The sequence below is a fragment of the Ornithorhynchus anatinus genome, chromosome 7 (assembly GCF_004115215.2).
Source record: "Ornithorhynchus anatinus isolate Pmale09 chromosome 7, mOrnAna1.pri.v4, whole genome shotgun sequence".
Classification (NCBI taxonomy): domain Eukaryota; kingdom Metazoa; phylum Chordata; class Mammalia; order Monotremata; family Ornithorhynchidae; genus Ornithorhynchus; species Ornithorhynchus anatinus.
In genome coordinates, this window is record NC_041734.1 from 42,972,381 (window position 1) to 42,988,105 (window position 15,725).

The window sequence follows — 15,725 nt, forward strand, 5'->3', positions numbered from 1 at the left end:
AAATGACAGACGGGCCGACGAAAGGAAGAGGCAAGAAAAAGTGAAGAGTTAAACCACGGCACTCCCGTTCTAGTAGTCACTCATTCAATCATATTTATTGAGCTGTGTGCAAAGCACTGTACTAAGCGCTTAAAGTATGTTCCATTGTCTCTAAGGAAAGTTCACCTTTCACATACTCTCTATACCAAGAACTAATAACCTTTTTTGGGATAAATCTAAAAGGGTTTTATTCTGTCCTAAATCCTCTTTGCCTACCACCTTAGACAGTGATGACCACTCACTTCTAGAAACTTTCTCCAGCTCTGGTTTCAGTGGCACGGTATTTTCCTGGTTCTTTCAAATTTCCTCTGCTGGCCTTTCCTCTTCTCACTCTTAAAAGTGGTCATCCTCTGAGGTTCAGTTCTGAACCTGTACTCATTTTTTCCAGAGAACTCACCCACTCATCTTACTTCAGATCAACGATTCATTAATGACACTTTTCAACTGCTGCTGTAATAATAATGACAGTTCCTGATGCTGTTTTTATAATAATAATAATAAAAATGATGATGATGATGATAGTTCCGAGAACTACGTTCCAAGCACTTTACTAAGTGCTGAGGTAGATACACGATCATGTCCCCCAAGGGGCTCATAATGTAAGTAGGAGGGAGAACAGATATTGAATCCCCATTTTATAGATGAGGGAACTGAGGCCCAGAGAAGCTAAATGACTTGCCCTAGGTCACACAGCAGACAACTGACAGGGCTGGGTTTAGAACCCAGTTCCTGACTCCCAGGCCCTCGCTCTTTCCACTAGGCCACATTGCTTCGAATCTCATTCCCCCTCTAGAATGTAAGTTTCCAGCGGGCAGGGAACGTGCCTACCAAATCTGTTACATTAAACTCTTCCAAGTGCTTAGTCCGGGGCTCTGCAAACAATAAGTGCTCAATAAATAGCCCGGAATGATTTAGTGATTCTCCTTCTGCCTCTGGGATATCGCCACGTGGATGGCCTGCAGAGAACTTCATCTCAACTCCTCCTCTTCTCTTAAATCTGATCCTCTAAGGGCTTCGTGCAGTAAGTACTCGATAGAAGGTTAATAAACAACATTGCTTCTCCTACTGCTCTTCCTCAAGTCACCTTCTCTGATCCTCTAATTTAGTCACCCTCTATCTTCCCACCCCTACCCTAGATGCAGGAGTCTGCAGCGTCACCACTCAAATGCTGAGGATGACTGTGATTTGGGGCGGGGGGGATGGGGGGAGAAAACTTAAAAAGATTTACAAGATCTAGTCACACCAGTTTCAAGTGTTCTCTGTGACAGGAAGGAATTCGAAAATTTTTAGCAGTGAACCAAGACGGGCTGTAGGAAGATACAGTGCCTGGCACATAGTAAGCGCTTACTAAATACCGTCTATAATTCTATTTATCTATTTGGATGCTATTTCTGATTGTCTGTGAGTCCGATATTGGGCAGGGATTGTCTCTGTTGCCCAAACTGTACCCTCCAAGCGCTTAGTACAGTGCCCTGAACATAGTAATGCACTCAATAAATACTACTGAATGAATGAATGAATACCATTACTTTCATTCCTAAAGCGTTCTGCACAGAGTAAGTGCTCCATAAATATCATTGACTGACTGATCGTCACACATCAGAATCATCCTGAAATTGCCTCAAGGGAAGCTACTGTGAGAATCATGGACTAAGCTCCTTGTGGGCATGGAACGTGTCTTCCAGCTCCATTGTACTGCCCTCTCCTAAACTTCCTTAGTGCAGTGTTCTGCACACAGTAAGCGCTCAATAAATACTCTTTATTGTTCGATTGACTGACCTGACAAATCATAGTAGTAGCATTGAACAAGCAACTCAACTTTGAAGAAATTCATTTTGGACCAACCCATGCTCTATAAATATATAATCTTGGAAGAACAGAAACACCACTAGTGGTGACAAGTATTAAGAATGACTTTTTATAATTGAATTTAAGTGCTTACTATGTGCCAGGCACTGTACTAAGCATTAAGGTAGATTAAACTTAATCAAGTTGGACACAGTCCATGTCCCATATGAGGTTCACAGTCTCAATGCCCATTTTACAGATGAGGAAACTGAGGCACAGAAGTGAAGTGACTTGCCTAAGATCACAAAGCCGACAAGTGGCGGAGGCAAAATTAGAACCCAGGTCCTTCTGACTCCCAGGCTATTTGGACGGTTCCAGAAGACGTCACCATAACAGAAGAAAATAGCAACAGGTAAAGAGAGACAGGTGAGGGGACGGGGTGTCTGCCGCCTCTGCCGAGTAGATATTCTGTTCCATGACCACAGGCTTCCCCTGTTCTCTCTACCGAGAGAACACCATGGCTCTTTTGCCGGGAAGCAGTATGGTGTAGTGGATAGAGCACTGGTCTGGGAATCAGAAGGTTCTGGGTTCTAATCCCCAGCTCTGCCACATGTCTGTGTGACTTGGGCAAGTCACCTCACTTTTCCGGGCCTCAGTTTCCTCATCTGTAAAATGGGGATTGAGATTGTGAGCCCCACATGGGACAGGGACGGTGTCCAACCCCATTCGCTTGTATACACCCCAGTGCTTAGTACAGTGTCTGGCACACAGTAAGCACTTAAATACCAGAATTATTATTATTACCAAACACCCAGCAATGGGAGCTGCTGCTAACTGGGAATCCAGGAAAGAGGGGGTACAAGGCTCAATGGCAACCCACCCTACTACTTCAAATACCTCGTAAGCCTATGCCCTGCTGGTGGTAGGACACCTCTTCCGTGTCTGCCACTGGTGGCTGAGCAGGGCTGAGCTCAAATGGCGAGGGTCACAAGGTGCTAAAGTACATTTTCATGGACACAGTGTGCAAGACATTCTCACGGAACAAGAAAATCTCAGCAGCGGCATCTTCAAACTGAGGGCCAATTTTAAGTCTTCTCAGCTTGTATAGTACATATAAATCTCTCTCTCTCTCTCTCTCTCTCTCTCTCACACACACACACACACTCTTTCTTTTTGGAATAGCTTAATATTTAAGCTCATAGGGGTTTCCTCCCAACCTCCAGAGTCCACACGTAAGGGTGCTTTAGTCCACTGAATAAAAAACAGCCAAATTGTTAGCAAGGCTAAGACAAGGTGTTGACCAGCCGGGATCAATTCTTCCAAATGCCCTTTAGATTAGCAAGTGAAAGGACATAGAGGAATGGATTGTCACCAAATAAGGTCACTTCATGAAACCCATAGACTTTTAGGGAACAAACCCTGCCCTGGACTGAAAATTAAAGCAACATTATTGCCACATTCCACGAGGAATCTCAGAAGCTCTGTACCTGGAGTCTCTTCCCTGTCGGGGAATTTGATCTGAACCCCGAAGTCCCGAGTGATCTGCTGGATTCGGGAACCTTTGGGGCCCATGATGGAACGGTGGAACTTCTGGGGGATGGTGCACTCCATTGTCACTTGAGCTTCCTGCGTGAGGATTAGGAAAAGGAGAACACAAAGAGAGGTGAGTCTTAATTACTCTATGGCCACCTGGCTGTGTCATCGCCACCTCCCTGAGAAGCAGCATGGCCTAGTGGTGTTCGTTAACCACTTACTATGTGCCGGGGTAGATATGAGATGATGAGATTGTACACACTGTACAATCCCTGTTCCGCCCTTTAAATTGGAGGGACAATAAGTATTGAACTCCCATTTGTAAAATGGGAGTCAGAAGGGCCTGGGTTGTAATCCCGGCTCTGCCACTTGTCTGCTCTGTGACCCTAGGCATGGCACTTCATTTCTCTGTGCCTCAGTTGCCCCATCTGTAAAATAGGAATTAAGACCGTGAGCCCAGTGTGGGACAGGGACTGTGTCCAATCTGATTAGCCTGTACTTATCCCAGTGCTTCATACCATGCCTGATACATAGTAAGCACCTAAATACCATAAAAACAAAAAAACAAAAAACAAAACCCACCACCTTCTAGCCTTGGTGAAAAAGGCCCCAGCATTATCAAGAGTACAGCACAGCTTGTTATTCACAATACTTAAAGGACATTAATTCTCACACTTCCATGAGATAAGCAATAAAATACTGTTTTTAAATCCAGAGACATAACTTGCTGTCGGACCAAAATCATGTCATTCGGGTGCTAGATTCTAGTTGAAATTCTTACAATAGATAATAACAATAATAATGATATTTGTGAAGCACTTACTTTGTGCCAACCACTGTACTATGCGCTGGGATAAATCCAAGAAAATCTGATCCCACATGGGGCTCACAAATCAAGTCAGAGGGAGAACGGGTATTGAATCTCCATTTTGCATATGAGGGAACTGGGGCACAGAAAAGTTCAGTGACTTGCCCAAGATCACACAGGGTAAGAGAGGGAGCCAAGACTAGAACCAAGGGCCTCGGACTTCCTGGCCGTGCTCATTCCACAAGGTCATGCTGCTTCCCCAGTAGTAGGATCCTTATGGAAAGATCCTCAGACTTTGCTCAGGAATAAAACTGTCATGTATTTATGGTCCCAAACTATGACCAAAATGCCCAAGTTTTGTTCTTTTCCTTCTCCTCCTTCTCCTCCACCGCTGCCACATCTTAGGGAGAGAAGATGCCTCTGACCTCCTAACTGTGCTAATATCTGCAATCGCTGAAGAAATATCTCCATTTGAGAGAGAAGAGAAAAGCAGAGAAATTGGTGAGCTTCCTGTGGTTTGCTTTCTTATTCAATAAAGCTGGAACTAAAAAAATCACAGAATTGCTTAGTTTTTGTTGCACCGCCTCCAGGTATGAAATTGGGTTCACCAAGTATCTTAAACTGGATTAAGAGGAGACTTTGACTTCAGGGACAGGTTTTAAAAAGTTTTGTAATGAGGGAAAATGGAGGCAAGCTCAAAGTCAATCAAGCAACATATAACCTCCCTTTCTTTGAGTAGCAGGGCGAATGGGCAATCTCAAAGACTGACACAATAACTTGGCAAACTCAGTTTCATTGGGTACCCACTGTTTCACAAATGCTTTTATAGACAGGCAAATTAGAAGCGGTTTTCCTTAAACACAAGGAAACGGGCATATCTGGATAAGTGTTAAGGGAGAGAAAAAAAACTGAAGGCTCCGCTTGGCTTTGACAGATCTAAGCTCCTCGGTTTCTGTATGGCACAAGAGCACCAGATAAGAGGGAGGGCCACCAAGTACGCTGTTCCACTGGGGTACACACCAGATCCTCAATGATCTCCTGAATGCGTTTCTTTGCTGCCTCCACACAATCCTTGGCTCCTTTGAGTGTGACCTTGTCGCTCTGGGTACCGGATCGTGGGAAGCTAACCATGACGCCACCGTACTCCTCCGCGATCTCCCGCAAAACCTGCCCTCTCCGAATGACAAAATGGCGGTGATGTCTGGGATCCACGAGCATGAAGTCTTCCACCACGTTATCCTGTCGTCGAGAAACAAAAAGGAAGATGCCCATGAGAAACCAGGACACTGAGTCACTTAATAAATAGAAATTCCAAGTTGGCTCCTAAAGGAAACATCACTGGGTAGGGCTACCCACTCTGGCACTTGGTGTGTACTTTTCCACAACACCAAAGAGTGATCCAGGGCCTCAGCAGGCATCAGGTTTTGGAGTTAAGAGCAGTGGGGGAGAAATAGGGAACACGGAGGGGCAGAATATTCTGAAAGCAGTGAAACTAGCCATTTGGGGGTAGGGGGTGGGGGGTGAAGGGGAAAGAGGGGCCCTGAAAAACTTGAAAAACACACATTAAAGCAATGGTTATAGGCCGGAAGGAATGGGGAAAACAAAGAGATAACCTAAAATGGGCCTTTACAATTAATCTCCAGGAGGTCAGACATTTTTAATGGCATTTGTTAAGAGCTTACAATGTGTTGAGCACGGTTGTAAGCACTGTGGTAAATCCCTCACAGGGCTCACAGTCTTAACTGGAAGGGGAACGGATATTTAAGCTCCATTTTGCAGCTGAAACTGAGGCCCAGGGAAGTTAAGTGACTTGCTCCAAAGCACGCAACAAGCAATTGGCAGTCAGCATTAGAACTCAGGTCCTCTGACTCGTAGGCCCGTGCTCTTTCCAGTAGGCCATGCCCCTTCTCATAAATGTAGCTCCAGATGCATCCAATGACAATACAGTTCTCCCCAGTCTTGCATTTCATCGACAATTAACTTCACCCACAAAAATTCACTGGCCAGGAGCCATTTGGACAAAAGGGAATTAAAACGACGCTTTGGAGCAAGAAAGGAAGCTGCTAAAAGGACTGATCCTTACCAGATTTTTGATAAGAGCCTCCAGTTCCTTTTGAGCCTCCTTGACGGCCTCCTCTGTTCCCATGATAGTAATTAGTTCTTGATCTTTGTCTTCCGAAGTGGGAAAGATGATGCGGGCTCCAGTATTGTCACGAACCTTGCGGATATTGCCACCCCCTTTGCCGATTAAAAATTTGTGATACTCTGGTTTGGCTCGGAGGTCCACAGTGTAACTCTTCGTTTGCTACCAAAAACAATTTCCAGAGAGTAAGCTCTTTAAATGCATAAAAATCTTAACATTGCTTACTTAAAAAAATAAAAAAATAAAAAAGAGTGAACAATAAATGTGCTATGTAACTTGGAATGGGTCATCTGACCTTTCTGTACTTCAACTCTTACCTGTACAAGACACAGTGTAACCTGCCTCATATATTTAAGCACCTGAGATTTTTTCATTCATTCAGTCGTATTTACTGAGCATTTACCCTGTGTAAAGTACTGTACTAAGCGCTTGGGAGAGAATAACAGTCACATTCCCTGCCCACAATGAGCTTAACCGAAAAAGCAGCTTGTTCATTTGTACCTTAAGCCTTCAACATACCTCTGGAGCATATAAAAATGTGGTAACACAGTACAAACACCCATGGCTTGTTCATTGGTAAGAATTAGAAGTATCAGGCTTAAGGAATAATGGGCTTCTTAGCAAATATTTTGGATTAAGCCAGCAAATAAGCCTGAGACCCCTAATATAACTATTCTGAAGTCCACTTGCTGAAATAATGTTTTAAGATCAAGTCAATGGACTTTTGTATTATAAAGGACAAACTGGTAAGGGATGGAGACCAACTCAGAACAAACGGTATGCTCCTCTCTAGGAGCCTGAGCCAGTAAGAAGGGAACGTGGCAGTGAGGTGCATGGAGAAATAACTGTCTTGGAAATTGAAAAATCTTCCAAAATGTCGCCAGGTTTTACAGCATCTGATTAGGAGAGTTACTTCACAAACTCTATACACAAATTCTATACCAACCGTACTTACTGAGCACCTACTATATGCAGATTACTGTACTTAGCGCTTGGGAAAATATGCTGTAACAGAATTGGTAGACATATTCCCTACCCACAAGAAGCTTATGGTCTATAGGGGGAGATCTGCATTATAATAAATTACAAATATGTACAAAAGTGCTTTAAGGTTGAAGGTGGGGTGAATAGAGGGTACAAATTCAAGTGCAGGGGCGATGCAGAAGGGAGAGGCAGTAGGGGAAATGAAGTCTATAAAGACGGAGAACATTAAAAAACTCTCTCCAAACTGTGACCTATCCCAAGTCATATTCTTTGACATACTAGTTCAGAGCAACAATTCCAGCCTAGATTGACTTTCCCCCGTATATAAGAACCACTTCCCCCTTTGCATCCAGATCCTGGCAAACCTGAATTCACTACATCCCAGGACCTCAAAGCGTGAAGACGATATTAGTTTTGATATTCAAAACTGTCCAAACTGTAGGGAAGAAAGCAAAATCCCTCTACTACAAAATACACATTTGCTCCCCCAGAATAAAAGCTCACCTTCTCTTCAGCCAGGTGCAGCAGTTGTTTCTTGGCTTTTTCAACATCCTGGGCAGGACCTCTGATGGTGACTGTGTCACTACCTGAACCTTCTGTTGGAAAATGAATATGAACCCCACCACACTCCTCCATGATTGAGCGGATAAAACGACCTTTGGCACCAATGAGGGAGTTATGAAGCTTGGAAGGAATAGAAACCTCCACCTCTGAAATGTTGGCCTAAGACATAAAAGACAAAATAGGGAATTCCATGCTTTCTGGGAAAGAGCCAGAGAAATATTTAGTCTATATTCTTTCGATAGTGATTAACCACCACAGAGTTGTGCACTCGACGGAATGATAATACTCAGTCCCCACTGTTAACGTCTTGGCAGACCACGACAACATAGCTAAAGAGTAGACAACCTAGCTAGAGTCCTACGTACTCACACATACTACACAGCCCTAAGGGCTCTGTTTTGGGATCTGACTATCTCATCCACCTTTTTAATGAGACGCAACAGTTCCCGAAGAGAAAAGAAGAGTGGAGCAAGGCTAAAAGGTAGAAAAGAAGCACAGTGAAGAGGGGATCAAAGAGTATGTTGTTTCAATTCTAATGACAAGGTTTTGGAAGAGGATGATTGCTAAAATATGGTATTCTCAGTCTGGTTTCAAAAGCATTTTCATTTTCTGTGTGGTCCATTAAGTGGTGTGACGTTCAGAAGTGAGAAAACTGAAGAGAGAAGTGCAGTCGGTTCTCTGAGAACACACGAGTTATACTCCTGATACATCCCACTGTGAGAATCACGTTGCCAACAGCAAGCCTTGAACAACACAATGCACACAAATTTCTTATAACTTCACATCATTTCCTAACCAGACGATGTCACTAGAAAGTTTCCTAATTCAGCAACAGCGCTCTCTCCAAAGTGTAGAGTCAAAAATGTATTATGGGAGACCTGACCGTACCATGAAGTAGACTTAACTCGATTAATAGCATTTATGGAGCGTCTGTGCATAGAGCACTGTACCAGCCACTTGGGAGAGAACCGTAGAAATTATACACATGATCCCTGCCCTCGGGAGGCTTATTGTCAAACGGAAGGAAGACACACAAAACTTTGGCACAGAATAGAGCACAAGAGATATGAATGTAAGTGATTCAGAAGGTTGTTAAGTAGTGTGATGGGTCTGATGGAGTTAGGGAATACAAAATGGGAGGATTAGGAATTAAACTGGGAGGGCTCCCAGAAGATAGATCAATGATACTTCAGTGCTGACTCTGTGCAGAGCAATACACAAGAGTTCGTACAGATGATCCTTGCTCTCAAGGAGCTCACATTCTAGTGGGTGCTGTGATTTTAGAAAGGGAGAACTGTGGTAGGCAGGATATAATGGAAAAGGGAATTCCAGGTATGGGGAATTGTATGACTAAAAGATAAGGTGCAGGGAAGAAGGAGAGGACCAAAAGTGAGCTGGGCTTTAGTGGGAGAAGAGAGTGAACAAAGAAGGAAAGAGAGCTGAATGGCTTAAAGCCAATCGTTGGGATTTTTTTTGTTTGATGCGGAAAGGCTTTTGACGGGGGGCGGGGGGGTGGAAGGGGACAAGAAAGTGTGCAAAATGTTATGTTAGAACAATGATCCAGACAGCAGAGTGAAGTATGGCACGGAGAGGGGAGAGATTGGAGGCAGGGAGCTAGATGAGAAGGCGGATGCGGCTTAAAAGGCAAACTGTAAATTCCCGTACTAAAGGTTAAGCGGTTATAAGAATACTAATCTATTATCCCCTCCCATATCACAACGGATTTCATCCATTACCAGGTCTTTCTGGATGGAAAGAATACGGCTGCGAGCGGCTTCACAGTTCGCTCGCTTGCCTGTGATGACTATTGTCTCCGAGTTGCTATTTTCTGCTGGAAGATCAATCTTAGTGTTGCTCTCTTCACGGATCTGCAAGGGAAAAGCTCAACATGAGAAGCTTCCTAGGCTGTTTCTTCAGAATACGGAGGCCTAGGAGAGGTTCCATTCAGCTAAATGCCCTTTTAACCCCTAGGGAGGGATAGTTAACGGGACGGGGGCTCAGGGAGGAGATTCTAAAGGTCTAGGAGCCAGAAACTCTCACTCTTACTTTTTTGATGTTTGCACCTCCTTTTCCAATGATATTCTTGTGGAATTGTTTGAAGATTGGAACTGAAATAGAATAGCTATTCTCAACCTTAAAAAGAAAAAAAAGAAAAAAAAAAGTTATGTATGCAGTTAATGCTACCCGACAGGAAAAAAGAATCATGCTTTCTTCCCTTTTCAATGGCATTTGCGCAGATGAGGATTATAACTCTTCAAACTTTGATTTTTAAAGCAAATATTCTAATTTATTGCCACTTTAGTATACAAAATATTTATGCCTTTTTGAGACCTCAAACCCCAGTCATCTACCAGAAAACCTTTGGCTAAAAAGAAAAAGCAACTCAAACCACTTGCTGGGGAGATGGGGGTAACTTTCTGCCTAGTAATAAACACTCCTCTTAAGGAGCTTTGGTGATCAGCCTGTTCAGCAATGTTTCCAAAAGTTGCCTGCAAACATACTTCGAAATCTATTTTTTCATGGCATGCCTACTCCAGACTATAATTCAACCACTCCAATGCATCAAATAGGTTTTTCAACACAGATCTTGAAAGGTTTCTGCCCAAGGGAAATAAACTCCTGTGAATACAGACATCAGATAAAAAGATTATTATTCCCATGTATCAGTATGGTATTTGTTAAGTGCTCACTATTTGTCAAGCACTGTTCTAAGCCCGGGGTAGATACAAACTGCTCAGGTTGGACACAGTCCCTATCCCAAACGGGGTTTAAGTAGGAGGAAGAACAGGTATTTTATTCTCATTTTACAGATGAGGAATTGAGAAGTGACTTGCAGAGGTCACATAGCAAGCAAGAGACAGAACGAGGATTAGAACCCAGGTCCTCTAACTCCCTGGCCCATGCTCTTTCCACTAGGCTGTGCTGGTTCTTGTGCTGAAAAAACAACTTAAATTCTGATTATGGGAAGACAGATTTATGTTGTCAAACCCAGTGAACTCCCTATTTAATTGTGTTCATCTGCTAATTCTCTCTTTAGCACATCTGAGAATCACTACCCTGGCAGCTGACAGAGGATCTCAAATTATACAGAAATGCAGAGAATCTAGAAGGTGCTAGGTAGGAGCTGTACGTTTAGCAGCTTACGTTTAGTAACTTCCAAATCTCAAGGTGGACATGTTGATACTTGGGGTTTCGATACGATTATAGTCTTTGGATATTTGACAGCTAACAGAAAAAAAAAAACTCAAGAGACTTTTCCATCTACTCATGTAATGAGGAGACTTCAGGGTAACCCAGAAACATTTTTATGGGGGCTGAATAAGACAGTTTCCATTCATATGAGATCTATATAAATCCCCTTTCACTGCCCAAAATGTTCAGCCACATATCTATATAGATACAGAAACCAAAATGAATTCAAATGTTGCTCAGCCACATATCTATAGAGATACAGAAACCAAAATGAATTCAAACGCTTGACATAGGAATCCCAATAAACTGTGTCACTGAATGTTACGAACAAAGCTAGGACGGAAACCAGACCTCTAATATTCCACACCCTGCAGGGTCAGGCAGTCTCAACGTTCTCATGTGTAAAACGAGGCACAAGAGCACACGTACCAGATCTGCCACCATCTTCTGCATATACTTCGTGCATTTTTCCACCTCATTCTTGGGCCCTCTTAGTTGGACAACATCACTTTTATGTGCTGGGTCTGGGAAGTTGATGATGACCTGGGAGAAAATGATCAAGATTTAATCAGCTCAGTCTACAGAGGCAATCACAATGCCAGCCGCCACAAAGTATGCTACCTGGCTCCCAACACTCCAGGATAAGATTCCCTTCACGGCAAGCTCTTTGATTTTCTTAGGGAGCCTGGTTTCTGCTCACCAGGGTTCAAGTCTCCCCTCAACCTCTTTAATGATTGTGCTTTCCTCAATTTCCATCTTCTTGTCTTCCCCATTATCCTTTAAGTAAGTCGAGGGCAGAAAACCCACCATTTTTATCCCCATTTCCCGCAATCGCCTAGCACAGCCTACCAGGGAGGCGCTCAATAAAACCTGCTGAAAATGACACTCAGTGGAGTCCCTACGCTGTTAAGCCTCCGAGAGAAGATGTGAAATCACTTCACATTCTCAACTCGGGCCACATGGACATGACCCTTCTTAGGAGAAGACTTACCTCGGGGAATTTGTCACGAATTTCACGGATTCGTTCACCTTTTTGCCCGATGATTGTTCGATGAAATTTCTGCTCAATGATTAAATCCTTGGTACGTTCATTTTCCTGGAAAGACCCATACAAATTAAAACTGCTATTGTGCTTGGTAAAAGCAATCTTACGCGGACTATTCACTCTGAATCTGGATCCAAAGAGTTCCCTACCAACATAGTTCAAATCTAGGCTTTCAGCTAAAATCCTGACAAATGTGAAGGCTTCGGGGAAGTTTACACCACTAGTGATTAAAACTTGGGAGTCAATGTAATGCTAACAGGGCCACACTGATATCATTGCTAATTCCCTGAAGCCGGAGAGTGGATTGCAGCTGAGGAAGCCAAATATGTTGGAATGGCTTGGGAATAGTAGAGAGCGGCTACACAGTCCTCCAGATTAGACGACCAAACTGGCAGGAGCACGAAAATATTTTAGCCGATCCAGAGAAATTAAAGAAAACTATGCTTCTGTTTGAACCAGTTATAAATGGGTTTTCTAGGAATCAAATGAAATTTAAAGGAGATTGACTCGAATCCTAAACAACCATAACTGGTTGATGCATCTCTCCCAAATCTGAACATGTTAGTATTCATTTATTGTACACCCACTGGGTGCAATTTTGGAAAACCACGGATGGAGACGGGGCTCTTTACATGAAGAGTTCTCCTCTACCACCCAAAAATATTAGTTTCCACTGTCAGCAAAATTGAGTTCCATGATTTGGACTTAATGAGTTTTCTGAGACTAGTCCTAGTCAGCCTAGCCTGATAATGGAAAGAGGAAAAAACTGGCGGGTAATACTTGCAGGTAGTGACTAGTTCTTGCTTTAAAACAGGTTAAAAGTAAAGAGCTTTAACAGCTCAGTGTGGGGGAAGAAACGGAACTCTAAACTCACCATACGGGAAGCAAGCTCCAGCAGCTCTTTCTTGGCCTGTTGTACCCCTTGAGGGTCTCCCTCAATTCGGATCAGGTTACTTTTCTCATTATCAGGAGGGATTCGTACAGAGACCTTGTACTGGTCTTTGATTCTGTTAACTACAGGACACACATATAAAATGCAATTATTTAATGAAAGCTCCTTTTACACAGTCACTGCTAGAGCTAGCCAAGATCCACCCAACGGGTAGCCTAAGGACACCTTTCCTAAAACTGACAAGAGTCCATGCATTAGAACTGGAGCTCCTTTCACAAAACACTCCCTTACTTAAATTTCAAGTTTAACACAGAGAAATTTATTTCTTATCTTTAGAAAACATCTCCTACTTGTTCTCTACTACAGGCCTTCATGTGATCGATAAGAACTGAAGTTTTCATCTAAAATCTATCTTTTCATTCTCTTCAGGTGTCAGGAGTGCGGATTCAACTACTTTCTAAGATTTAGGGCAATTTAAAAGGTAGCTTAAAAGGTGTTATTGTGTCCTGAGGCCAAGGAGCAGGACAAATATTACCTTATTCTAAATTTAAAACTGGACACTGAAGAAAGTCCCATTGGCTTGTGGGCCGGTGAAACAAGGAATTTATCTCAGAAGGGTCTTGAGTAGGGTAGATCAAAATTCAGATTTTTTTTTTTAAAGTATATAGTCGAAGAAAGAGTGCTTTCAATTCCCTAAAACTGTCTAATTGATCTGGTATTCTATAGAAGACTGAGTGCTCTATGTTTGGGGAATGTTTTTAGTCACTTTCCGTAATTATACGTTCTCATTTTTTCCACTGAGATGTGCAATTCTGGGGGCAAGACATCACCAAGGGAGTCATGCGACTCAGAATACAGGGCACAGTTTTAATGCTGGAGCAAGAACGCACTCTACTCAAGCTGCGCAACAGAATGGGAGCAACCCATATGTGGCAGTAACCGAGGGGCCGCCCAAACCCATCCGTTTAATCACTCACGAGGTGCACGCAGCGTTCAGAAACACACGCAAACCCCACCTTTAAGGTACATAGTAAATAAAGGCTGTGAGCCCACTGTTGGGCAGGGATTGTCTCTATCTGTTGCTGAATTGTATATTCCAAGTGTTTAGTACAGCGCTCTGCACACAGTAAGCGCTCAATGAATACGATTGAATAAAGACAAGGATGACATGAAAACCACCATGGTCAGAAAAGCCCATCACATCAAAGCAACGTGGTTGACTGGAAAGAGCATGGGCCCCATAGTCAGAGAACCTGGATTATAATTCAACCCTGCCACTAACTTGCTCTGTGACCTTGGCCAAGTCACCTAATTCCTCTCTGCCTCAATTTCCTCAACTATAAAGTGGGTAGGCAAAACCTGTTCTCCCTTGAATTTAGACTGCGTGTCCTGTGTGGGTCAGAGACCGCGCCCGACCTAATTAACTTGTATCTACCCTAGCGCTTAGAACAACGTTTGACACACACTGCTTTACAAAGACCATAATTATTATTACAAAATACCAGTCTTCAGCACAACCTCATCCACCCCAGTCTCCAATGATCTGATGACAACTCCTGCCACTACTCAAATAGCACAGGTGAGTTCTGAGTAGCTTTTGATGCAACAGACAGGCACTTCAACAGGGCTACTGTGGTATGTTTGGAAAACACTGGTATGTTACCAGTCACCAAAACAATGGTACGATCGAAAAGTCAGCCACACGGAAATGTTGATTTGGAAGCCCCATAAAGTAACGTCCTAAGGGAAAAAGGGAAATTTACCCAACTACCGTTTCACGGCCTCCAAATAAGTATATGCTATGGCTTTGCTTCACAGACCACAAAAAAGATAGATTTGATTTTTCCACATCATCAAGATTCTGCACCAAAACCATTTCCTTCCGACAGTGGTGCCAAAGATCACCGAATGAACCATTTCCTTCTTCAAAAACATGATGCCTCTAGTACTTCCCAAGGAAGACCAACAGAACTGGTACATTAGTCTATTGCAATAAACCAAAACAACTCACTGTTGGCACCATTCTTCCCAATTAAGTGCCTGTGGAATTTGTGGTCAATATTGATCTCCACATAATCCATCCTGATAATCTGTGGGAAGAACACATAATTAGGGCCAAGAAGATCAGGGAGGTGAAGTCCTTGAGGAAGAGTAACATGCCTCAAGGTGCTACACTGCAGGAGAAGTGCTAAATCACCATCCAAGACAAAGATGCTCTGCAAGTCACTTGGGAAGAGAGAGGACACAATCTTGCATTAAAAAGGGAAGCAGGGAGGCCAAGGGGATAGAGCAGAGGCCCGCAAGTCACAATGACTTGGATTCTAAACCCAGCTCCACCACTCGTCTGCTGTGTAACCGTGGGCAAGTTACTTACCTTCTCTGGGCCTCAGTTACTTCATCTATAAAGTGGGCATTAAGACTATGAGTCCACTGTGGGACATGAATTGTGCCGAACCCGATTATCTTTTATCTACCCCAGCGCTTAGTACAGTGCCCGGCGCACTGGTAAGTGTGTGGGTGCGCGCACCCACCCCCCGCCCAAAAAAATAAAGATACAAGAGTCTTTTTGGCTAAGGCAAAAAGGTTTCTAAATATTATACAGCAGTCTCTGTCCTCCTTCAGATAAAAGAATCCCCACAGCCAAGTTTTCTCGAGTCTATTTCTTCAAAATGTCATCTTTCAAATAACTCTCCCCTTCCCACAGGGCTTTCCTTCATTCAATCTTATTTACTGAGCG

At 43.3% G+C, this 15,725-nt stretch overlaps 1 protein-coding gene across 3 annotated transcripts in view; it reads right to left on the minus strand.

Moving 5' to 3' along the window:
* The window catches only part of HDLBP (high density lipoprotein binding protein), a 97,400-nt gene that overhangs the window by 18,897 nt on the left and 62,778 nt on the right, over nt 1–15,725 (minus strand). For all 3 annotated transcript variants that reach the window (XM_001513250.5, XM_029068729.1, XM_029068730.1), the window contains exons 11-20: nt 15,000–15,078; nt 12,971–13,110; nt 12,043–12,147; nt 11,481–11,594; nt 9,906–9,992; nt 9,596–9,727; nt 7,800–8,018; nt 6,252–6,473; nt 5,189–5,407; nt 3,315–3,453 (exon numbers count right to left, since the gene is read on the minus strand). In XM_001513250.5, coding sequence (XP_001513300.1) covers nt 3,315–3,453; nt 5,189–5,407; nt 6,252–6,473; nt 7,800–8,018; nt 9,596–9,727; nt 9,906–9,992; nt 11,481–11,594; nt 12,043–12,147; nt 12,971–13,110; nt 15,000–15,078 — 1,456 coding nt within the window. The remainder of the gene's footprint in view (nt 1–3,314; nt 3,454–5,188; nt 5,408–6,251; nt 6,474–7,799; nt 8,019–9,595; nt 9,728–9,905; nt 9,993–11,480; nt 11,595–12,042; nt 12,148–12,970; nt 13,111–14,999; nt 15,079–15,725) is intronic.